This window comes from Diabrotica undecimpunctata, chromosome 4 (assembly GCF_040954645.1).
Source record: "Diabrotica undecimpunctata isolate CICGRU chromosome 4, icDiaUnde3, whole genome shotgun sequence".
Lineage (NCBI taxonomy): Eukaryota > Metazoa > Arthropoda > Insecta > Coleoptera > Chrysomelidae > Diabrotica > Diabrotica undecimpunctata.
Genome location: NC_092806.1, coordinates 69,077,040 through 69,103,364, shown reverse-complemented (window position 1 = coordinate 69,103,364; position 26,325 = coordinate 69,077,040). Strand labels below are relative to the sequence as shown.

At 30.5% G+C, this 26,325-nt stretch overlaps 1 protein-coding gene and 1 long non-coding RNA gene across 3 annotated transcripts in view; one reads left to right on the top strand and one right to left on the bottom strand.

Moving 5' to 3' along the window:
* Nucleotides 1-8,050: 8,050 nt before the first annotated feature.
* Nucleotides 8,051-8,638, bottom strand: LOC140438265 (uncharacterized). Its single transcript, XR_011950472.1, has 2 exons — nt 8,507-8,638; nt 8,051-8,295 (listed from the first exon to the last, which is right to left on the bottom strand). It is a non-coding gene; the product is annotated as an uncharacterized lncRNA (long non-coding RNA).
* A 6,741-nt stretch (nt 8,639-15,379) lies between these two features.
* The window catches only part of Nep5 (M13 family metallopeptidase neprilysin 5), a 144,559-nt gene continuing 133,613 nt past the window's right edge, over nt 15,380-26,325 (top strand). For both annotated transcript variants that reach the window (XM_072529685.1, XM_072529684.1), the window contains exon 1: nt 15,380-15,661. In XM_072529685.1, coding sequence (XP_072385786.1) covers nt 15,568-15,661 — 94 coding nt within the window. In that variant the 5' untranslated portion in view covers nt 15,380-15,567. The remainder of the gene's footprint in view (nt 15,662-26,325) is intronic.

The following is a 26,325-nucleotide window of genomic DNA, read 5'->3' as shown; positions in this document are numbered from 1 at the left end:
GTTATTAAATGCTTTTTCAAGGTCTCAAAGGCATTTTGGCAGTCTGTATCCCAGCGGTAATCTCTTGCTTCCTCCGTAAGTCGCGTTAATGGCTTAGCGATATCTGCAAACTTCTTAATAAACCTTCGGTAGTAAGTACATAGTCCAAGAAAACTTCTCACTTGGTGTTTGTCAGTTGGTTTTGGCCATTGCTTAATGGAATCGATTTTTCCTTTATCCACGGCCACTTCTTCTTTACTGACTATATGACCCAGATAATTGACTTTACCTTGAAATAGCTGGCACTTCTTGGGGTTTAGCATCAATTGGACAGCTTTAAGTCGATTAAAAACGTTTTCTAAATTTCTCAAATGATCTTCGAATGTCTCCCCCAAGACGATTATGTCGTCTAAATAAACCAGGCATGTTTTCCAAGATAACCCTCTCAACACATTTTCCATCAGCCTCTCAAATGTCGCAGGAGCATTACAGAGTCCAAATGGCATAACGTTGAATTGCCACAATCCAGATCCTGTGGTGAAGGCTGTCTTTTCTTTATCTACTGGGTCCATTTCTACCTGCCAGTATCCAGACTTCAAATCCAAAGTAGAAAACAATTTACTTCCAGCCAATGTGTCCAATGTGTCATCGATCCGAGGCAGAGGATAACTATCTTTCTTGGTAACGTTGTTCAGCAAACGGTAATCCATACAGAACCTCGTCGTTCCGTCTTTTTTCTTAACCAGGACCACCGGAGAGACCCATGGGCTCGTAGAAGGTTCTATCACCCCGTCTTTCTTTATTTCCTGAACAATCGTTTCAGCTTCCTCTCTTTTCGCCTGTGGTAATCGTCGAGCTGTTTGACGAATTGGCTTAGCATTACCAGTATCAATTTTATGCTTAACAACGGTAGTTCTTCCCGTCTTTCCTCCTTTCGGTACGAAAATATCACGGTACTGTCGAAGAAATTCCCTTAATTTCCTTTTCTCCATCTGATTTAGAGACTGTCCTGCAACTGCAACCATTTGGTCGAATTTATCGTTGGAATTATCAGATGTTGTCGCCTGACGGATTATGGATGTCACAGGTACACAAGTTCCTACTTTTGTCTCTTTCTTTATGGTCACTGGGTAGTCGTTGACATTGATAAGTCTCACAGGAATTTCCTTAGCCGAAGTCACCAATTCCTTTCCAATTATGATTCCACGGCCAACCTCATCGTCGTGGTTCCAAGGCTCCATCATAACAGGTCTCCCTTCGTTCACAAATCCCTGTAGCCGCGCTACTATGATCGTTTCGCTTCTCGCAGGCACGACTGTATCTTCTGTAATGGCTGCTTGCACAGTGTTGTCATTATGTGGATGGAGAAATACCTCCTCGTTGCCAACTTTGATTACCTTATTCTTAAAATCCAATTGGAATCCATGCATATTCATTACGTCTATTCCTAATATAACATGCTCTTCGATGTCAGCAACTATAACAGTATGGACGAATTTTTCTGCTCCAATTCCCAATTGTACCTGGATTTCTCCATGAATGTTGGCATTTTCACCTGTAGCGGTCCGAAGTCGCAACCTCGTTGGTAACAGTTTCTTTCGGCTGTTTATAACTGTCGGGCGTATAATGGTTCTGGTCGCTCCGGTATCCACCAACAACGTATGCTTTTTACCATTTATGTCTCCATCTACATATACACTATCTTCCCGACATTTCAAAGAAGCTATTAGTATGAGAGGGTCTTTGGAAAAGTTCTGGGTCGAAGCTGCCCCCCTAAGGCTGACCCGTTCTAGTTTTCCTGATGGTGAGTTTCTTGATTTGCGTCGTACCTAGGGTGCTTACAGGAGCTTCGTACGTGTCCTATTTCGCCACAATTCCAGCATCTGATGGTCTTCGTTTTCTTATATGTCATGCTTTTCATCATATTAACGAGCTGGTCAAGTTTATCTTCATCTCCTTCCTCTTTTACAGTCCTAACTTTACTGTACCCACCAGAGGCCTGCGTAGCTGACTCGTATTCGAGGGCGGCGGATAAGACATCAACCAGCGTCTTGTGACGAGCTAATCGTAGTGTTCTCTGCATTTCATGATCACGAAGACCATCAATAAACGTTTGAACGGCCAATTTTTCCATCATGTCTTCGGGAGCTGTTGGATAAGCATATCGTACTAATCTGGCAATATCTACCTCATATTCTTGAAGAGCCTCATCTTTCTTCTGTCTACGATTTTTAAGCTGTGACTGATATACATGCTCCAAATGTTCGTGGCCATATCGCATATTTAACCTCTTCTTCAGTTGTTCGAAATCATCGGTCTCCTCTACGGCTATGGTCTGAAGCACATCTAAGGCATCTCCTCGAAGAGCGATAGTCAGGTTTACCGCCTTTTCTTTTTCAGACCATTCATTTGCTCTTGCGGCTGATTCGAACTGTTTCATGTAGTTGTTCCATGATGATTTTCCGTCGAAAGTTGGGACTTTAACATGAATAGAACCTCCACTTCCTTCAAATTGCGGCCGTGTCTCCAACTTACATTTCGTCTCGTCTTCTTTTATCTCCACTGTAATTGGATTGTTTCTTCTCTCTGCCGTCCCTGTTTCCTCCAGCTTCTTTTCCATCTCTTTCCATATCTTTTCTTCGAAGGCCAACATATCGGTAGCAACTTGGTTTTTTAACGAAGATATTCTATCGTCCAGGGCAGACATCTCAGAAGTGACTTTAGAGATTTCTGAAGAGATGTTAGCAGAGACTTTGCTTTCCAGCGAAGAAATCTCGTTAGAAACTTTGTCTTCCAACGAAGCGATGTCGCCGGAAACTTTGTTCTCTAATGATGCGATGTCACCAGAAACTTTCGAGATCGACGAGAGGACAGCATCATGTTTGTCTTCAAATATATAAGTCTCTGGATCTAGTCCTTCTTCTAGCAAAGCGTTCTTTAGTCGTTGGACTAACTCAGCCTTTTTTCCGGTAGAAGCTAATTCTCTGTCTTCTAGATGTCTTCTTAAATTAGTCACTGTCAGCTCATAAATCGTCGTCATTTTCACAATTTATTTTATATTCACTTGTATTATTATTATAAGTCTAATTTATGTTCGATCTCACTTCTGGCACCATTTGTTGTGATATTTATTTCAATGTCTATTTAATTTATAATGTCTTGTTCTTATCTTAATTCATTAAAAGGCACAATAATTTATATCAATTTATTTAAACGAATAATACACATAATTTATTTAGGCGAGCGTAACAACAATATCGCGAGCGCGAATCTTCTTTATTAACTGCCCCTTCAATTAGAGTTCCGTTATTATATACCAGTGCCGTTATCTCGACAAGTCTAAAACCTTCGATGGCGAAACGGTAAAGGCAAACTGGATTTCCCTCGCATCGGTTCGAACTGATTCTGGAAGGTCATTCAGGTAAATCGAAGCCTCTCGTAAAATCTAAAACATATTAGCATTAGTCATCATATATTTTACAGTTATTTTTAGGCCAGGATATTTATCGTAACAATACCATATCCACAGTTGTATATTTCAACATATCACACTGTTGGTCAGTTGGTCTTGAGTAATGCTTTGACATTTTAATTGTATGGTTCTCCCATTAACTGTGGGTTTAACTGAACTATTGCGATTATACCCCATTTATACACTCTGATTTCAATTTTGATTTTTAATTCTAAGTATTTCAATTTCATAGTTCCATTTTTTCTTTTCTACAGTATTGATAGTGCTTGGTAGACCTTTTTGTTGTAGTCAACCACCCACTTTTTAACATATTGTTTAGTCTATTTCTTACACTCATACTCAACGTCCACTTCAGTTGCCCCCAAACTAACACCCTAATTATAACTGACAGGTTTGAGTGTGAGATCTGGATTATGCAATCTTCATAAAATAATCTATATAATTTCATATTTCATCAGTTCATTTCCTATAGCAGTGTCAGTTGGACCTTTGGTCAATGCTCAGTTTCATAGAATTTTAAAATGTGCAGGTCATATCACCAACACTGTGACTGCACATCCAAGTTGTCATATGTAAGATGTCACTTTAACATTTCCGTTAAGACCAGGAGCCATTCTCTCTCCTAATGCCACCCAATATGTAGCTTAGTCGATTTTTAATACTTTTTAAACTGTTTGTCCTTTGTGTCGTGTTGTGTTAATGTATCATTTAATGTTTATGACATTCTCCATATTGTTGGATGGCCTAATTTTGACGAAGTAGGTCTAAAACGTTATATTAAATAAAAAAATTTTATCAACTATTACCCTCGAGTTTTTTCTAAGTTAATTAATTTTTCTTCAGTTGAAAAAACGTTTCTTGGCTTATTTCAGATGCACCTGAAGATGCTCTAGGAGCAAAAGTACTTGGGCCAGATTTAATAAAAACTGTGCTCGATATCTGCCTTTTATTTGATTAAAAAAATAACATTTGCTGTAAATGTTCCATAAAATATTTTTGTGTTACAGGGCAATATTTAATACCCTGAAAGAATTCGTTTGTAAAATGTAAGCAACAAAAAAAAAGGTTTGACGTATTTCAAGTCAATAAATAAATCACGTCTACAATTGTCTATTAATAATTATGGGGCGGTTGAAATAACAGACGAATTCTGAAAAAAATTACTTCAATTTGATGGTTGCTTGTTATGTTAATGTTAATGTTGATATTATATGATGATAATAATGATGTTAATTATAGCAGGTAGCATGACTTAAAAAAGTCTTTGGAGCAATGCCGACTTTGATATGCCCTGCGACTTAAACGGCAACAATTAATCATATATATATATATATATATATATATATATATATATATATATATATATATATATATTTATATATTGATTTAGAGTATCAGCAATCGGTCAGGAAATAAAACTCTATTTGTTCAGTCTCAATATTTCGTCACGATTTTGTGACTTCTTCAGGAGAAAACTGTAAATTTATTAGAATAATTAATGATTATATGTAAACAAAATGAATATTTTAATACTTACAACTATAAGAATTTAGTTCATTCATTCTTATAGTTGTAAGTATTAAAATATTCATTTTGTTTACATATAATCATTAATTATTCTAATAAATTTACAGTTTTCTCCTGAAGAAGTCACAAAATCGTGACGAAATATTGAGACTGAACAAATAGAGTTTTATTTCCTGACCGATTGCTGATACTCTAAATCAATATTTAAAACAGTACGGTCGAAAAAATAATTTGAAAAATATATATATATATATATATATATATATATATATATATATATATATAAGAAAAAAGAAGTACTTGTGACTCGTTTGGAACAAATATATAACTGTTTTGGATGGGTTGGAGTCAATAATAGGGCTATTGGTTAACTATTTTTTTATTCTCGAGCTTTCAATTGTGTTTACAATTATTATCAAGAGCTAAAAAAGACAAAATACTTACAAGGTTGAACTAAAAAGAAAAAACAATTTTTGTTAACTTACCAAATAAAAATTAGTTTGGTAAGTAAAAATCACTGCTTACATGTTCAAAATATTAATTATAAAAATGTTTTGATCTAACAAATGTTTCTCCGAAAATTTCTATAATTTTGAAAACATTTTTTTTTTATTTAATATAAAAATAATTGAATTTATAAATAAGTTCAAATAGCAACCAATTACAAATAGCCTCAATGTCATAAATGCCAACATAAAATTTTTACTTTTGACAATTATATTGCCAAAAGTAAAACTTCGTTTAAACATTCTTTTTTTGTTTAGTAACAAAAAGAAGAAGATTTATTCACCCTTGACAGATGTCTGAAAGAATGTGACAGATATATGGAGAATTAAATATGACATTTTACAAGTTTTATATATAAATCATAAAGAAAGAATATAATTATAAATTTTACTTAAATTTTGAATTTCAGATCTTTTGTTTAAACTCTTATCATTTTTGCTAATACAAACCATTTCCAAAAAAGTCCTTTTAAATTTATTACTTTCACTACATAAAATTTTAATGTTATCAAAATCCATAATATGGTCTTTATCGATTACATGTTCTGCCAAAGCACAAGATGGTTTTTTAATTCTGCAATCACTTTTGTGAGAAATAATGCGATTTGAAAGATTTCTTCCGGTCTCACCAACATATTCAGCCTCACACTGAGTACAACTAATGCTGTATACTAAATTCGTTTTTTCAAATTTGTCTATAGGATATTTAGTTTTAGAATATAAAGATGAAATAGTTTTGATGTTCTTTGTTGCTATTTTTATATTGTCAATAACCTTTAGTGTTTGTATTAATTTAGGTGTTAATGATGGTATAAAAGGTAGTGAATGATAATAGATGTTCTGATTGTTAGATACAATGTTTTGAGATTGAGCAAAAAATGGTGTTAAATTATTTATATTACCAATATTAGAAAAAAGCATCCTATGTAGCATATCTGGAGGATAAGAGTTTTCAATTAGAATATTTTTTAATAACTGAAGATCTTCCTGTAGATAATCTGGATGAGAAAGTTTTAAAACACGTTCTTTTAATCCTGATATAAGGTTCATTTTCATCTTATTTGGATGGTGAGAGTAATAGCTTATAAATCTATTACTACATATGGGTTTTCTGAACCATCTGGTTTTCAACATATTGTCTGTATTTCTTACAATTCTCATGTCAAGGAATGGTAGAGAATTATCTACCTCTTCCTCAACTGTGAATTGTATATGCTGATTATGACTGTTGAAAATGTTGACTGTTTCATGAATTTTGTGTTTAGGAAGTGCCAAAACTAAATCATCTACATATCTCTTAATAAAAGGAATGAAAAAAGTGCAATTACTGATACAATCACTGATAACATCATCCATGACATAGCTACTTAGAATGGGTGAAAGACTAGATCCCATAGGACTACCAAAAATTTGTTTATAAAATACACCATTAAATATAAAAATATTAGAATCAAAAACAAAGTTGATAAGTGTTTTGAAATGCAATAAGTCAATATTAGTGTGTTGTGAAATCTCATTCCAATGTTTTTCAACACTACTTATGATTAAATCTAAAGGCAAATTAGTAAAAAGAGATGTTACATCAAAACTAACTAAAACATAATTTTGTGGTAATTGGAAATTATTAATGAAGGAACTAAAATCAAATGAATCTTTAATGTAAAAATTGTTGTTTAAATTATAAGCATTAGTTAAGATGTCAGTGAGGAGCTGTGCTATTGGTCCATTAGGAGGGCATAAAGATGAAACAATTGGTCTCATAGATAAAGTTGGTTTATGTATTTTTGGCAGAGCATAGAACCGTGGAGCAATAGAATTATAAATTTTGAGCTCTTTTGCTTTTTTATTATCAATAAATTTCTTTATGTTTAATTTAGATACTAGACAATTTGCTTTTTGTTGCAAAGTACAAACAGGACTCCTTCTAAGTGTAGTGTAATACTTAGTATCATTTAAGAGTTCTCCAGTTTTTTGTAGATAATCCTCTTTGTACATTACAACAGTTACGTTACCTTTATCGCTTTTAACAATATAAATTTCAGGATGGTTTTTAAGAAAAAGTTTAGTTTGCATATAGTATTTATTTAAAAAATGATCTTTGACTTCTTTATGCAAAAAGTTTGTAATAACGTTTGTACATTTAGATCTAACAACATCCTTTTGACTATCATTAAGTGGTCTGATTATTGATTCAATATCAGAAAGTAAATTAGGAACTCTAATATCAGATTTGGAAGGACATAAAGAAAATTTAGGTCCTAATGCTAAAAATTTTTTAATTTCAAAAGGAAAATGAATAGATGTTAGATTTTTAAACCATTTTTCTTGAAATTTTATCTTATCAAAAGCTTCTATTTTTAATTTATTGAACTTATTAATTTGTATTTTTTTGATTTTATGAAATTCTGTGTTGTATTTAATTCTTTGTCTACGATTAAATTCATTAAATGTGTGGAAATTTAAGATATTGTAGGCCTTGGTACGTAACTCATGTAATTTTCTTTCAAAAAAGTTTATATCAGCAAAAGCGATTTTAATTTCTAAATTAATAATATTTCTTCCAAACCTGTCACATAATTTCCAAGCATCATGGTGAATATTCCCAGTCCGATGATGTAAAAGGGAATTTACATTAACTAGGCCATTTGTAACATGTCCAGGGAAACATCCATTAGATCTACACTTCAACAAAAAAGTCTTCTGATTGTGTAAAGCAGCAAGTTTGATGGTAATTCTAGTCCAATCCTTCAGAATTCTGACTGTAGATTGCCCATAATCGTTTCGGATGTCATCGAAAAAACCCATATTTTTCTACAAGAATAAGAAAAAAGAAGTACTTGTGACTCGTTTGGAACAAATATATAACTGTTTTGGATGGGTTGGAGTCAATAATAGGGCTATTGGTTAACTATTTTTTTATTCTCGAGCTTTCAATTGTGTTTACAATTATTATCAAGAGCTAAAAAAGACAAAATACTTACAAGGTTGAACTAAAAAGAAAAAACAATTTTTGTTAACTTACCAAATAAAAATTAGTTTGGTAAGTAAAAATCACTGCTTACATGTTCAAAATATTAATTATAAAAATGTTTTGATCTAACAAATGTTTCTCCGAAAATTTCTATAATTTTGAAAACATTTTTTTTTATTTAATATAAAAATAATTGAATTTATAAATAAGTTCAAATAGCAACCAATTACAAATAGCCTCAATGTCATAAATGCCAACATAAAATTTTTACTTTTGACAATTATATTGCCAAAAGTAAAACTTCGTTTAAACATTCTTTTTTTGTTTAGTAACAAAAAGAAGAAGATTTATTCACCCTTGACAGATGTCTGAAAGAATGTGACAGATATATGGAGAATTAAATATGACATTTTACAAGTTTTATATATAAATCATAAAGAAAGAATATAATTATAAATTTTACTTAAATTTTGAATTTCAGATCTTTTGTTTAAACTCTTATCATTTTTGCTAATACAAACCATTTCCAAAAAAGTCCTTTTAAATTTATTACTTTCACTACATAAAATTTTAATGTTATCAAAATCCATAATATGGTCTTTATCGATTACATGTTCTGCCAAAGCACAAGATGGTTTTTTAATTCTGCAATCACTTTTGTGAGAAATAATGCGATTTGAAAGATTTCTTCCGGTCTCACCAACATATTCAGCCTCACACTGAGTACAACTAATGCTGTATACTAAATTCGTTTTTTCAAATTTGTCTATAGGATATTTAGTTTTAGAATATAAAGATGAAATAGTTTTGATGTTTAATATATAATACAACAAAGAACATCAAAACTATTTCATCTTTATATTCTAAAACTAAATATCCTATAGACAAATTTGAAAAAACGAATTTAGTATACAGCATTAGTTGTACTCAGTGTGAGGCTGAATATGTTGGTGAGACCGGAAGAAATCTTTCAAATCGCATTATTTCTCACAAAAGTGATTGCAGAATTAAAAAACCATCTTGTGCTTTGGCAGAACATATAATCGATAAAGACCATATTATGGATTTTGATAACATTAAAATTTTATGTAGTGAAAGTAATAAATTTAAAAGGACTTTTTTGGAAATGGTTTGTATTAGCAAAAATGATAAGAGTTTAAACAAAAGATCTGAAATTCAAAATTTAAGTAAAATTTATAATTATATTCTTTCTTTATGATTTATATATAAAACTTGTAAAATGTCATATTTAATTCTCCATATATCTGTCACATTCTTTCAGACATCTGTCAAGGGTGAATAAATCTTCTTCTTTTTGTTACTAAACAAAAAAAGAATGTTTAAACGAAGTTTTACTTTTGGCAATATAATTGTCAAAAGTAAAAATTTTATGTTGGCATTTATGACATTGAGGCTATTTGTAATTGGTTGCTATTTGAACTTATTTATAAATTCAATTATTTTTATATTAAATAAAAAAAAAAAAATGTTTTCAAAATTATAGAAATTTTCGGAGAAACATTTGTTAGATCAAAACATTTTTATAATTAATATTTTGAACATGTAAGCAGTGATTTTTACTTACCAAACTAATTTTTATTTGGTAAGTTAACAAAAATTGTTTTTTCTTTTTAGTTCAACCTTGTAAGTATTTTGTCTTTTTTAGCTCTTGATAATAATTGTAAACACAATTGAAAGCTCGAGAATAAAAAAATAGTTAACCAATAGCCCTATTATTGACTCCAACCCATCCAAAACAGTTATATATATATATATATATATATATATATATATATATATATATATATATATATATATATATATATATATATATATATATATATATATATATATATATATATATATATACTAAGGTACACTCGAAGAGTGGTGGGTTTTTCGGTCAAAGTGGAGAAATAAAAGACAAAGAAGGTGGCTACTTCATCTATTTATTGAAGACGTTTCGCTTTCTGCTCAGAAAGCATCATCAGTTCATCTAAAAAGAACAATATGAAACCAAACATCCATAGAGAAGTTACAACAAAAGTGTGTTACCTTACAAAGACATGTAGCAGTCAATGATGTTAAAAATATGAAAAAGCTTACGAAACTGGACATTCAGAGTTAACGTTGTATAAAACAATTAATTGAAACTAGGTATAGTTTGCAATTTAACAAAATTAGCACAGCAAAAGAACATGTGATAAACATACATGTATATAAAAAAGTTATTATAAAAACTTAAGTAAAAAACATTAAGGTTTATTTTAAAGTGTAAAGAACTAGAAAGATCATAAGAATGCACCTCCAACAAATTTATTTAATAAATTAGATTTTAATTTTAACTTTAGGTAACATTATAAGTTATTTAAGATTAATAGTAATAAAGATAAAATGAAGTTACCAGTCTTTAGCTTACTGAGTCTCGCCGGAAAATGAATTTACAGGTTTAACACCCACGCACACAACGTGAATAGAAGTGGCCTTGAGGTCAAAATGACACAAACAGCAAGGCAAACTACCAACTTCTATATAATAGGGCGGTATATTTAAAGAATGTGATAACAATGAAAGGAAAAGGTGGTTAAGATCACCATTTACCCTACAGTGATTGATCTGTCAACAAAGAACAAACTTCCACAGTCCAAAGGTTCAAACATTTAGGACCGTAATGAAAAAGATTCTATGAATCAATTTCAATTTTAGTCATTCTTTCTTGACAGATCAATCACTGTAGGGTAAATGGTGATCTTAACCACCTTTTCCTTTCATTGTTTGGTTTTTTAACGACAAGTTGTCAACCAATTTATCACATTCTTTAAATATACCGCCCTATTATATAGAGGTTTATAGTTTGCCTTGCTGTTTGTGTCATTTTGACCTCAAGGCCACTTCTATTCACGTTGTGTGCGTGGGTGTTAAACCTGTAAATTCATTTTCCGGCGAGACTCAGTAAGCTAAAGACTGGTAACTTCATTTTATCTTTATTACTATTAATCTTAAATAACTTATAATGTTACCTAAAGTTAAAATTAAAATCTAATTTATTAAATAAATTTGTTGGAGGTGCATTCTTATGATCTTTCTAGTTCTTTACACCTTAAAATAAACCTTAATGTTTTTTACTTAAGTTTTTATAATAACTTTTTTATATACATGTATGTTTATCACATGTTCTTTTGCTGTGCTAATTTTGTTAAATTGCAAACTATACCTAGTTTCAATTAATTGTTTTATACAACGTTAACTCTGAATGTCCAGTTTCGTAAGCTTTTTCATATTTTTAACATCATTGACTGCTACATGTCTTTGTAAGGTAACACACTTTTGTTGTAACTTCTCTATGGATGTTTGGTTTCATATTGTTCTTTTTAGATGAACTGATGATGCTTTCTGAGCAGAAAGCGAAACGTCTTCAATAAATAGATGAAGTAGCCACCTTCTTTGTCTTTTATTTCTCCACTTTGACGAAAAACCCACCACTCTTCGAGTGTACCTTAGTATATATATATATATATATATATATATATATATATATATATATATATATATATATATATATATATATATATGTAAAATAAATATATATATATATATATATATATATATATATTCAGATAAGCTTATGCAATGTGGCATAAGGGAGAAAATCGTGGAAATTCACTCAGATTTTTAACAAATGTATGAATTATGCCTCCGACATAGGCTTGTCGAATCCTTATGCCGATGAGACAAAGTATTTATTCTATCTATACGATGCTAAGTATACCGCGCCGGTTTAACCAGGGGTCTTTTCAGGGCTGTAGCATCGGGCGGTTGAAGGTTCCAGGGCGGTACGCGCGAAGCGTACCTTTAAATTTTAACTTTAAAGATCCACTTACAGACTTACAGACTTACAGACACTTTGGCAAGATTACCATATTTATGCAGAAATGATTCTAGAAAAATAGATCGATCAGAATCTTGCAGATATGGACTTTTCAATGTCAAAAAGAAATTTCGGCAAACAAAACAGGTATGCCAGTGAGCAAATATTTTATAAAAAACTGGTTAATGTAGAAGTGGTTCGCCGCGATTGGACAATTTACTCCGAGAGCACTGGCAATATATTTTATCTTTATTGTGTCTTAGTTGAAAAAAAAAAGAACCAATTTAAAACAGGATTTTCATTATGCAATAAAACTAAGGAAATATTTGACGAACATGAAAGATCCAATCATCATATAGATAATCTGAAAATTTATACAACTCACTTATTAAAGCAAGGAAAAGTTGATGTAGAACTCGAAAAGAAAATTAGCACTGCGAAAGAATATTGGGCTAAAGAATTAGAAAGAATTATAGGTGTAATAAAGTTTCTGGCTACCAGGGAATTGGAATTTAGAGGTACTCATAAAAGAAAAACGGAATGGAAACTACTTAGGTTTACTGGAACTATTGTTAATATATGATCCACTTTTAAAAGATCATATTAATAAACGAGCAAATTTAGGTAAGGGCACAACGTCATATCTATCAAGAGATATATGTAACGAATTACTAAATATTTTGTCCAATCGATTCATTGATGAAATTGTTAGACAAATAAAGGCAAACAAATACTATTCTATAAGTGTAAATTTAACAGCTGTCATAACACACCATGGCCAACTTACAATAATTTTGAGATTGTAACAATAAAGGGAATCCCTTGGAAAGATTTGTGGGATTTTATAAAAACACTGGGCATAGCTCACAAGTCTTGAAAAAGATATTTAGATATTAAGAACTGTAGAAGCCAGTCTTATGACAATGCCAGTAATATGAATGACAAGTATTCTGGTTAGCAAGCACGTATTAAAGTTTACAATGATTTAGCTCTCTTTGTGCCATGTGCTGCTTACTCTTTAAATTTCGTTGTCCAAAATGCAGCAGATTGTTGTTTGGAAGCAACATCTTTTTTATGTTGGTAGAAGCTATCTACAATTTTTTCTCCGTATCTACATACAGGTGCGAGTTATTGTCTCGTGCAATAAAGGATTTGCCTGAGTCGGGGCAGACACTGTTACCTAAAAGTGTGAATACAACCCGTTGGTCTTCTCGTTTTGATGCCGTAAAAAAGTTAAAAAGCAATTACGGTTTGATTAAAATATGTTTAATTGAAATGTCAACGAATATAAATGAGAAAAATGTAAGAGTTTAAGCAGTTTCTCTAACGGAAAAACTTGATTTGTTGGAAAACGGAATAATTTTATCATTCTGGCTTGACGTTTTACAAGGATTAATGAGGTTAATAAAGCAGTATAAAAGTAAAATATGGATTTAAGCACAACAGCTCATCTGTTATTATCTTTAGCAGATTACTTTAATTTCTTACTTGATCGTTTTAATCACTACGAGGCCCTTAGGAATGTTGTTAACAGGGAACGAAAATAATGCTGAGAAGAGGATTATCAAAACAAATTGCAATTAGGAAAAAAGAATTCGGATGTAAGTTTAAGCCAAAAAAAATTGCCAACAGAATGTTACGTTTTTATAATAGACAATCTTAAGTCGGAGATTATTCGCTGATCTGATAGTTATAAATATTGTTCAAGAGCATTTGAATATTTGGTTAAACTTAAAACTACGGAAGAAAAAGATATTTTCAGATCAGCAACCGAATTACAACAAAAATACAAGGAGAATTTGGATGAGTATTTTCCCCAAGAATGTGTTCATTTAAAGCATTTGTTAACGTCTCTTCCTCAATTAAAAGTAGACACTCCTTTAGAAATTGGTTCAGGTTTTATACGAAAATAACTTAATATCTTCCACTTTTTTTCCATAATGGAAATGTATGAATGTTATTAGGTACATTTTTATTTTACTTTTTGAAGTTCGCCCTTAATTTTTTTCTTGTATTTTTTTAGTATTCATTTAAGTTTGAAACCCAAAAATGTTGTAATTGTTTTCCTTATTTTAATAAACTTGTTTTCAAAATATGTTTTGTTGAATTGAAATAAAGTTAAGAAATATTTTTGAGCCTGAGCTTGGCATCCGTATCAGCACCGGGCGACAGACTGTGTTAAACTGACACTGTTAGTATAGTTTTAACGGCATGAGCAATAAAATCGCAAACCGATGCTGAAAAATCTTTGCAACTTTTCCAAGTATAATTTTCCTTTTTTCCCGATGAAAATGTTATGCCTTTTTTTTAAACTTTTTTAAAGGATAAAATCGTATAAGGGATAAAATTGTGAAACCAAAGAAATTGTTTGTAATATGAAAAATTCGATTTGCAAAAAAAAACGCACTCTGGTTCAACTCTAAATTTTTTTTTCTGCTTATCTTATATGAAATTTTCAGTACACAAAAAGGCATAAGGGATAAAATCGTGGATGAATTATTTTTGAAAGAATAAAGTTTAGACAGAATATTTAGTTAATAGAAAATTGAGCGCCATCTATTTTTAGAATAAATATTGTAAAACAAAACAGAAAATTAACAAATGAATAAAATTAACAGAAATTGGTATAAAATAATTATTTGAAGAAAATAACAAACGTTTATAACGTTACAAATTCAAATAGTTAAAATGATGATCTAACTTTCAGACGATGTTCCTATTCTCTCATAACGATTATTGTTTAATATACAATTAATATCAAATATTTCCTATATTTCTACGTCACTAAATGGTTTTTGTCTGTCGACATCATTAATTATTACTTGCGTGTACGTATTTTCTAATTGATTTACGTATTACTAATATTAAATATTTAAACAATAATTTATACCTACTGCCTTCACTAGCAATGATACACTCTGTATTGCTATATTCGGACTTGACCTTACCCCTTAAAGGAAGCACATCCTTCTAAGGAGTAACTAAATTTACATTATTGATATTACATGTAGCCGGTAAGTACTTAAAAGTTAAGTTATCTAATCAATAAACGAATGTCAATCGATCTGTAGTTTGTGTTTACTCCAATTTATTGTATAAAGAGGTAAATTCTCAGTACGAAATGACACTTGATGGGCATGAACATACATAGTTGTTATTTCTCTGTCAGATATGAGGTATGTCCTCGCGCGAGAAGTATATTATCGCGCTGTAGCTAGTGACAAGAGTTGTATTTTTGGTAAACATGGATAATCACGCTTACCACCCTGATGAAAATCAACCGGAAAATCGGGGAAACATTCAAAATGCTGGCAACGGTAGACCATTTACAGTTGAAAGTAAGTTCAATAAAAGTTTTAAATATTAGGCATAATAGCTTTTTTTAATTTTGCTCCACAGAAAGAAATCAAACTTAAAAATTAAAAATAAAAATTAAAAAAGGGTTATTTTATTTTGGATTCTGTTTTATCACTTTTTATATTTATTTAATTTTAGTTTTATTTAAATATATTTCCCTTATGGTCACGTTTCTTACTGGTAGTGGTTCTTCGTAATGTTGTTAAAATTGAATTTAATTTTCGTAAATTTTTCAGTTGTTCATTTTGTATTTAGCTTACTCAAAACTTAATTACATATTATTTTCTTTTTTTATTTTATTCCTTGCGTTTCAATATTCTGCTTTGAGATTCATTATCTCTTTTGCTTGCCTTAATTTTTCTTTTCCCTTTGGCAGTTTTTACTATATCGAAAGCTAGATTCTTATACAATAATATTATACCGACTTTAAATTGGATATTTAATTGTTTTTATTTGAAATATATAATATATATTGTAGTGCTAATGTGTCTGAACTTAATAGATATAATAATCTTATTCTGACTTTACCCATTAAGCTAGGAATTTGATTCCTTAATATTTGCTTTTTACATTTCGTACATTTGAATCATCTAAATGATTAATTTCTGCAATTCTGATTAATTTCTAGTGTCCATTACTTCCTTTTCAGTATTCAGTATACCCCTTTACTGTAGATGACTTTCTTCTCTTTTTCTTCAGTATATTTTATATTATATAGTTAATTACACTCAAATTATTTCCTAATATCTGTTAGTTGTTGATTTGTTAATATTTTGTTGTCTTTATATGAAAGAGATTGGGATGTATTTTTTTTCGGATATTTAATATTTTCTTATATTTTTTTTACTCATTATGTATCGGTTATTCTAATTTCTAAGGAGTATATTTACTCGAATTACTAGAGTAGATTGTATACCGAAAACTAGTACCCCTATCAAGAAAGAAAAAAGCTGAAAAAATCTTATACAGATATTTGAAGGTTCTAAAAGCTATACGAGGTGTAAAAATCCGTGAAAAAATCCGACAAAAAAAAATATTTTTCGCCAATAAAACGTTTTTATACAGGTAAATAGTTAAATAAAAAAGTAGATCACAAAACCTTTTTACCTTTGAAACTTTCCAAATTAAAATACATAAACAATTGACAGATAATTGCAAAAAACTCTTTTTTTATATAGTAATTTATAAATGTTAATAACTTTTGTTTTTTGCAATATAACTACCCAACATTATCGCTGTTAATAAGTTATTAAAGTGTGCCAAATTTCAAACAGATCGACCAAATAGTTTGAAAGTTTTGAAAATAAAGTTTTCAGTTTATTTATAAGTTATTCAATTTGTTTATCCCGAAGAGCGATTATTAAAACAACTATACTTGCCCAAACAGTTACTCTAGAGATATTTTGTAAATCACAATTGATTATTTGCGGCTTTATTGTTGAGGTATATTATAAAAAAAATTATTGAATTTGTTATTAAAAAACAGTTTAAAAAGGGCTGAAATTTTAGCTTATAAACATTTATAAGAACTTTGACATTTTTTATGTCACACGCTAAAAAGTAGGCTCAAGGAGAAGCTGATGAAAAAACACTGTCCAAAAACAAAAAAGAGGGGTTCAGTAGGCGGTACTGTCAACTAGCGCGAAGGTTTATATGAATCAACAAAATTGCTGTGTTTACTATTCTCTTTACAATTTTATAATATTTTCAATCAAATTTCTATTTAGCAGCAGTATTTTGTTTTATTTTAAGAAACAAAGTCGCATCCACCCAAAGGTTATTAGCGACATTCCTGTAACATTTGTAATAATATTAAATTTAACATTTGTAACAATCAATCATTGTAACAATTAATTACAATTTGTGAACAATTGAACATTTGTAACAATTAATTAAGTTAAATTTTGTGTAACATATTTATACATTTTAAGTAACCTAATAAATTGTTCGGAACTAAACTTTTGTTAAGGAGTGCTTTCAGGTTATTTGGCAAATTTTAAGACTGTCTTTGATTTACATATTTAGGACAGTCTATCAAGAAGTGCTTTATACTGTCTACTGTATTGCATGTTTCGCAATTTGGAGGTTCACTATTTGAGAAGAGATAGGCATGAGTATACCTACAGTGTCCAAGTCGTAGACGTGTAATAATAGTTTGGCATCTTCTGCTTCTGGCTGTGGACTTCCATGAAAAAATATCACTTTTGATGGTTCTGAGTTTCGAACTAGAGTCATTCCACTCCCGATTCCACGCACTTAACACCTTATTTTTGAAATAAACTTTTAGATCGCTTGCGATACTCCGACACTATGTTTCTGATGCGTCACTGGTGATAGCGTTACGCGCACTAGTATCTGCTTCTTCATTCCCTTCTATGCCTATATGAGATGGTATCCATAAGAAGTGGACTCTTCTGAAATTTTCTTGAGCTTTCATTAATTCGGCCCTGACAATTTTCTCAATGGGGTGTTTAGGGTATACATTTTGCATAGCTTTGACTGCGCTGAGAGAGTCAGAAAGGACTAGACAACAAGGGATGTTTTTAATATTTGCTTTCTTGATGGCTTTGAGCAAACCAAATAGTTTTGCAGTATAGATGCTGGAATTTAGAGGAAGTTTAAATTGAAAAGTGTCATTTGGGGTTACCACTGCTACTCCAACGCCAAGTTCACCTTTGGATACATCTGTATAAATTTTCACTCACTAAAAGTCCACTCATTGTATTGTTGATCTAGGATTGAATTTAGTTTAACTTTAAAAATAATAGGACTAGTTTCATGTTTATTATATGTACTTAACGCTGTAATCACTTCGGGCTGTTCGATAGTCCAAGGTAGATAGTTATTGGTATTCGTTTGAAATACTGTTGGGAATTGAATGTTCAGTCTGGAGCTATAATCGGACTCTCTCGTAATAAGGTTTGGGGTCACGGGGCTTATTATTGTAATAATTAATATATTTGTTATTAAAAGTATTACAGTAGAGGGTTTTTTTTTAGCAGCGTATAAGATGTTTTTTGTTTCCTGCACAAAATTATATATTATATATATATATATATATATATATATATATATATATATATATATATATATATATATATACGCACCAGTGGATAGCTCCTCCTTATATAGGAAATTTACATATAATAGGTCCTCCACTGTGGTAGGTCCTCCGTATACGGAGGACTTATCGCAATCATTATAAAAGAAGTCTAAACGTCATTCTAAACCATTGAGCAAAATTTCAGATGGATGAGTTATTGCATGTTTTTGTACGTTTGAATACTTTAGTTCAATATGATCGCCACATTACTTTTTGTGTCGCCAGCGTCGGCGTATATTTCGTTACGTATATTCAAATTATAGTTTACCGACCTTAGTTCTTCCTATTTTTATATTACGGTGGTTTAGTCCTCCTCTGGAATAATGATTCGAAAACTACTTAATAGTCTTCCAATCTTTCTTTAATATTTAAAGTAATATAATATATATATTTTAACAAAAAATCTGAATCAAAGTAGACAGGTTTTTGTTCACAATAAAAGTGATGGTGAAAACGAAAAATGAATTCAAATGTAATGTATTTGTTATATTGTAAACGAATCTGATTATTTAAGGGCTATATATATATTATTGATAATCATTTGTAAATTTTTAACAAGGGCTAACGAAAAAAAACATGTATATATGTTCGTTATAAATATTTAATTTTAATCATTATTTATATTTAAAAACAAATAATAAAAATATGAACAAAACTGAATATATAAACACAAATAAAAATACTTAACGAAAGCTCAGAATATATTGCAAAAACTGAATTTCTAAAAAAACTTGGACATTTAACACTTTTTATATTCATTTTGAACGAAGACCTTAATTTTGAGCCAATTTTTATTTTTTAATATATCAGGATTTTTTAAAATCAGATCTTCACATTCCGATTTTTTGGGGGGCCTCTTTTGTTTAATGTGGGTTTTAAAATACATTTTAACTACTTTCTTCTGATTTTCTGTCCACGGAACTAAAACCCTTTTTTTATTTTTTGCCTTCATATCCAATATTCCCTTTTTTTCATTATTACAACTTTCTGAACCTTTTGATTCAATAACATCATTGGTTTCATTTTTTTGTTCCCCAAATACCTCGTTATTATGTCCATCATCATCTTCCATAATGTCTTCTTCCAAATTTATCTCTATTTCTTCTAAACTTTTCCCCTTGAATTGACCTGCTTTACCTTTCTCCATTAACAGGAGCAACTTAGAGATCTTTACAGTTTGATAAATGTCATCGGGGAGTCTATATGAAGATCGATGAATTCCTAATGTGTGCCCCATAAATGAAGCCAGTTGCTCCATGTCATTTTCCGACATGGTAAACAACTGGGTTAGCGTTGCTAGATGTTTTCTCAGCCTTGTACATGTAAGAGCACTAGGATTTTTAGCTCCGCATAATTTAGCATATTTTGACATTACTTCATACCCTCGAATTGGTTTATCAAATTTTGGATTAACAAAAAGGTAAATACTAGGTGTTTTTAAAAGTAAATCTCTACATTTTGTAATCATTTCTAAGTGTTTTTGTACATCCTTACTTACTAGGACGGGTACACCACGTCCCCTTTTACCTTTTATTACTATTCTTCTAAAACTTTTCATTAAAATTCTTTCGGTTTCTGAAATTGCTTCAGAAAATTCTTCATAACATTGATTATCTTTAGCGCTAATGTAACTCTGTATGGTCATTCTTTCTAATTCACCAGGGCGCCTTCTATTTAATAAGATAAGACGGCAATATATAGTTTCTAACAGAAACACGTAAGAATTAATATCATTATTATTTTTCTGTAATTTATCACAAGATTCATTTGCCCTTCGCACGAGATAGTTTTTCAATAGCTTAAGGTCACTTGCTAGTGGTATTAACGTCACTTTGTTCCATTTTTTCATGTCTAAATCATTTGCAGCTTGACTGGAAATATCATATTTCCAATTTCCTTCTATTATTTGTATTAAAGATTTTAAGTCAGCTTTAGCGCTGGCACTTCTAACTGTAAACTCAGACTTTTTCGCATTAAGCATAAGTGCTATATCACAACACTGTTTTAATGTAGTGCCAATATTTTTAGCAAATGATGGAGCTTTAAAAGTTTTGCTCTCGTTATCATATTTTGAAACTATTTTAGTAGCAAAAACTAAAGAATCGTAATATTCTGGTTTCAACGAGTCAAAAAGCGTTTTGATTGAGGAACTATTTTTTCTTAGTTCGATAACAATTTTAGCTAATTCCCTCATTTTTCTTGACGCTACTGGTATAAAGTGTTGTTCTCTATGGATCTTCAAATATCTTGAGCCAAACGCACAAATGAGCGGATCTTTTTTAGCCACGAGTGATACATTGTCTGCTCGCATTCGAGGAAAAACAGTTTCTTTTAAATAAGTGTCCAATTTAAGGTGCCTTAATAAGAAATTTTGTGCTTGTGATTGGGAATTTCTGGTTATTGAATCAGGATTACATATTTTTCTATGGCGCCATAAGTTTTTTGCCGAATACATGCCGAAGCAGTGGTCACACGGTAGGTAGTTTGTATCTGCAGATCCTTTCCTAACTGGTTTTAAATTTGCAGAACCTAACAAATAGTTTCCCTTTTTTCTCAAAGCAAATAACAATTGCTTTCTCGTTTTACTTCTTGGAATGTAAACCAAAATTTTTTGAACTTCTAATTCGCTTTGATGATTTCGTAGTATATGTCTAGGAAAATTTGATACAACTGATTCACAAAAGTAACAAAAAACAGATTTTTTTAAAGACTTCGTATTTATATTGCAAGTTTCTTCCACATGTTGATGGATATTTAGGCTGACAGAAGACGAAGGTGAATTAGATTGTTCCTAAAAAGTATGTGCTTTGAATTATATTGCTAAAATATTTGAAATAAACTTACCTCAATATTTAACTCATCTTTGTTAACTTGTTTTGGACAAAAATGGGAAGAAAAATTATTTATTTCTGGAGAACCTGAAGACTTTTCCTAAAAACCCAATTAAATAAATATTATATTTTTTCTGTTATCCATTTCAATATTACAGAGTACACAACACATTTTATTCTTTTAAAAGTTTTATTGCACTTACTGAAGAATCATCGGAGGGAACATAATTGGAATCTAACATTTCATCAGAAGCTGGTGATGGAGTTTCTAAGTCTGGAGAATCTGTGTTATCTTTATCACTTTCTTCAGGTGTGAAGATACTGTCAGGTGAACCATAAAATTGAGGGGAACTTAAGGATATTTCCTAAAATTATTTTTCATAGTAAAAAGTGACTGAAGTAGGGAAATACAGTAGGCGGTAAAATAAACAGTACTGAAATAAATATTGAAATGTATATGAATATCTATATATTTAGTATACATGATGTAGCCTTACCAACATTATTCACGACGACGTTTCCGATAAAATAGATGTTAAAGATGACCTCTGGCACTAAAAAAATCTAATTGGAGTTTGTTATTCCGGAATGTCAGACATTGTATCGGTCTGCCTCCTTCAGCATTCCCCATATGTACGTATCATGTGGTGTTAGTTAGGTTAGGCCTGATAATTGCGATGGGTATGGAAAATCACTGAACAGTATTCGAAGAGACTCACTGACCGTGTGACAGATTGCCCGTCCTGCTAAAACTATTGTCGATTTTAAGCTTTTTGGACCGATTTCGCGACCTTTTCCGTATGATCGAAAATAGTACTCCACGATAAAAAAAATTTCTGCAAAACTAAGGACCATCCTGAAGCACCTAAAATTATCATGACATTCACATAAGTTATAACGTCGTTCAGAAATCACTTAATACGTTTCGGCGCATGACACATACAAATCTGAGGCATACGCATTTTAGTACTGTTTATTTTGCCGCATACTGTTCATATTTGAGAATAAAATGCTCTTAAATGTTAAACTTACGGAAGAAATGTCAGATGCATTAGAATTTTCAATCGGTAATATTTCATTAGCGGTTTTTTTACCAACTTTATACTGATCTTCATCTTTGTTATGTTGTTCTTGTAGTGTAAAATTACAAGGGAGTATATTTTCTTTAGATCCACTATAAAATTGAGAGCTTTTGATCTACAAAATATTTTTTTTATTTAAGTATAAGCAATGTTTTTTTTTTAAAATCTAACTGGAACTTACCGAAAGAATTTCAGTTGAATTTACTTTCTCGCTTACTGATTGGTTAATTTTTACGGGACTTAACGCTCTGTTACAAAAACGAATTGGTTTCATCCTAAAAATATACTGGTGATAAAATATCTAAGTATTGTTTAACTGAGTGGGCAAAAATTTGAACCCTACTTTTTTTTATACTCTTAAACTTTTATACAAAATTTTTATGCTCGTATTGATGTTTTGGGGTCCCGGCCTGCTTGATCTGAAAATAATTTCAAGCACATGTTTACTTTTTAAAATTCAAGTTGTCCGTGACAGTTGAGAAAAAAAAATTTCATTTCGGTCAATAATACGGCAAAATTATATTAATAAAAGTTTTTCAAAATATGAAATTATGTCAAAATACAAAATTTCACAAAAATCGGATCAATTTCACTAAATCAGATACACTTGGTATTATAAAAAAACTATCCAACGGATTTTTTGCCGTAATCTATGCAACATTTAAATAAACAAAAAAATGATATCGTTGACAGAATAGAAGGCATAAAATTATCACCGATAAAATGAAACTTGCTAAGCAGGCAATTTTACGTGTAAATGAATCATTTTCTTGAATTTACGACTCTATTCTGACCTGAATCGAATTTTGTTATCTAAATTGGCATCTTAATATTATTTTTATCTTGAAAAAAAAGTATATCTACTAAAATAAATAAATTATTTTCAAACTCTTTCAAACTAGTTTAACAAACAGTTTGAATTTTCAAAGCCTTAACCATTGACCAGTTTGACTTGACTTGAATTATTTGCCAAAGTTTGACAGAGTACGCCATGATAAGCTAAGCGATATTCTTGAAAGAGAGGACATAGATAATAAAGATCTGCGAATAATTCACAATATAAATATATTGGAATCAGGAAAATATCATAAAAATAGAAAATAAGACATCACAGGCAATAGAAATACGTAGAGGAGTATGACAGGGAGGCATCTTGTCACCGCTGCTATGTAATGTTTATAGTGAAAGTATCTGCCAGAAACCCCTTTTGCAAGCAAACGAATGAATCGTAATCAGTGGAGAGGTTATAAATAATATTGAATACGCGGATGACACTGTATTAGTTGCAAGAACAGTAGAAGAATAACAACGATTACTTACAAACATAAATATTGCTTGCAACAATTATGGCATAAATATCAATATAAAAAAAACAAGTATATGGTCTTCAGTGAAAACATGACACAACCAGCATATATTAGTATAAACAGCATTCAAATTGAAAAAGTATAAAGTTACAAATACTTGGGAACTTATTAAGAAGGAAAGGAAAAGACCCAGAAATTTTTACCAACGATAACATGAAGAAAAGAATATTTGGGTCACCTAATGAAAGGACATAAATACGCATTACTTCAAAATATAATTCAAGGAAAAATAAAAGGAAAACGGAATCTGGACCGTAAAAGAATGGTTGCGGAATTTGAGAGAGTTTTTTGGCTGCACCACTAATGAAATCTTTAGGTCAGCTGTAAACAAGGTCAGGATAGCCTTGATGATTTCAAATCTCCGATAGGAGTGACACAGGAAGAAGAATTATTTGTCAAAAGGATTGACTTGAGTTTGACTGGAAATTAAGTCAAACTCAAGTCAATTTCAAACATTCAAGTCAAACTTGTGCAACTCTAACCAGCCGAGACGCCAAAATATCAAAACGAGATTCAAAAATGTTTGATCCATTACATGTATAGTTAAATCAATCCCTTGATACACTATATAATATGTGTTCATAAATGTAGTTCAGATATATTTGTAAAGTGTACAAAAATATCTGATGTGTAATGTGGAGAAGACAGAAAATATATTATTTTGCATAATTATCTAGTAGTTTTGTTCAATCCAACTACCTATTAAATTGAAACAATATTAAATTGTATTTATTACCCGTTCTGTAACAAAATAAAATTTTTATAAGTACATACCTAGAGTTTCCAGTGCACTACACGTGTAATATGAATAAAGAATATTTTATCACTGCAAAACAAAACGTTAGAAATCGTTAGGCTTACAGATTTTTTCGCGCCAAATATACTCTAATATATTATTTGGTTTACGTATCCACCGTCGTTTAGTCTCTGATTTATATTTGGAGGAGTAAACCACTGTAATGTAGTTTTGACGTATATTTTGAATAGCAGAAAGATTTATTTTGTTAATTTAATATACATTGGAGGAGGTATGTATAGTAATTTTAGATGGAAGACCAATTGATTTTAATTTGGTAATTGTATAAAAAATTATAATGTTTTTATTTTCGATACATTATAAGAATTGTAAAAAAATTAATATACACGAATAATATTTTAAAGATATTCACTCCTTCTAGAAGACGACTTATAACCGCATTTTGAAAAGAGGAGCTATAGTCGGGTCGTGATATATATATATATATATATATATATATATATATATATATATATATATATATATATATATATATATATATATATATCACAGATAACGGAATTGCACTAAATCTAAATAAAAAAATAACGTTCAAAAATGTGTTTAGATAAATATTATTTTTATTATTAACAACAAAAAACGGTATCTAATAAATTTAATAACCAGAGAGAAGGTTGAGTTAATGTCCAAAATGTTTGAAGAATTTTTTAATAATGGAGATATGACAAAATACTATTATTTCAGCAGTTTCGAATTATAATACATATATTTAAATTCCACACATTTTGTATTAATTTCAAATTAAATTTTTAATTTTTCCAGTGTGTTTTATTTATTCTAGTATGCCACAACTCAATACAGTTTTGTGCTACACTTTACGAGAAAGGAATGACAGCTCTCGATTTGAAATTAAACATAATAATTTAAAGTCATGTCTAAATTTTTTATTTTTTAACATTATTTTTGAATTAAAATATTTTCATAAATTATAATAAAACACGATTCAAGTCCTTCTTTTAGCTGGTTTGATATAATATATTCGTTATAAGAAAGAAGTGGACGAAAATGATAATTTGTTTGGAGATGAAAATTCGGATATTGATAAAATCTATGAGCCTCTAAGTGGTGAAAGCTCAGAATCGGACGACAATGATATGAGACGTATAAGTAAACCAGCGAAAACAAAGGTAAAAGAGAAAGCTATTATTACTCCTACGATTAGCGATTAGTGGGGCAATAAAAAAATCTTCTTTAGGACGATTTATCCCTAAGCAGTGATGCAGGCAATTTCAATGAACATAATGAAGTTATTTTAGAAGAAGAGAAAAGTGTTAAGAGAAAGGTACAAAATATAACTAAGTGCAAACAAAAAGGTAAAAAACGTGTAGTAAATGACCAAAATTGGGCCTGTAATGTTCGCAAACGAAAAATAGCTGGTGGGAAAGAGTATCTCAGTAAAAGAGGCAAAGACATGCCTGCAAAAATTTTAAAGCCTCCTTGCATGT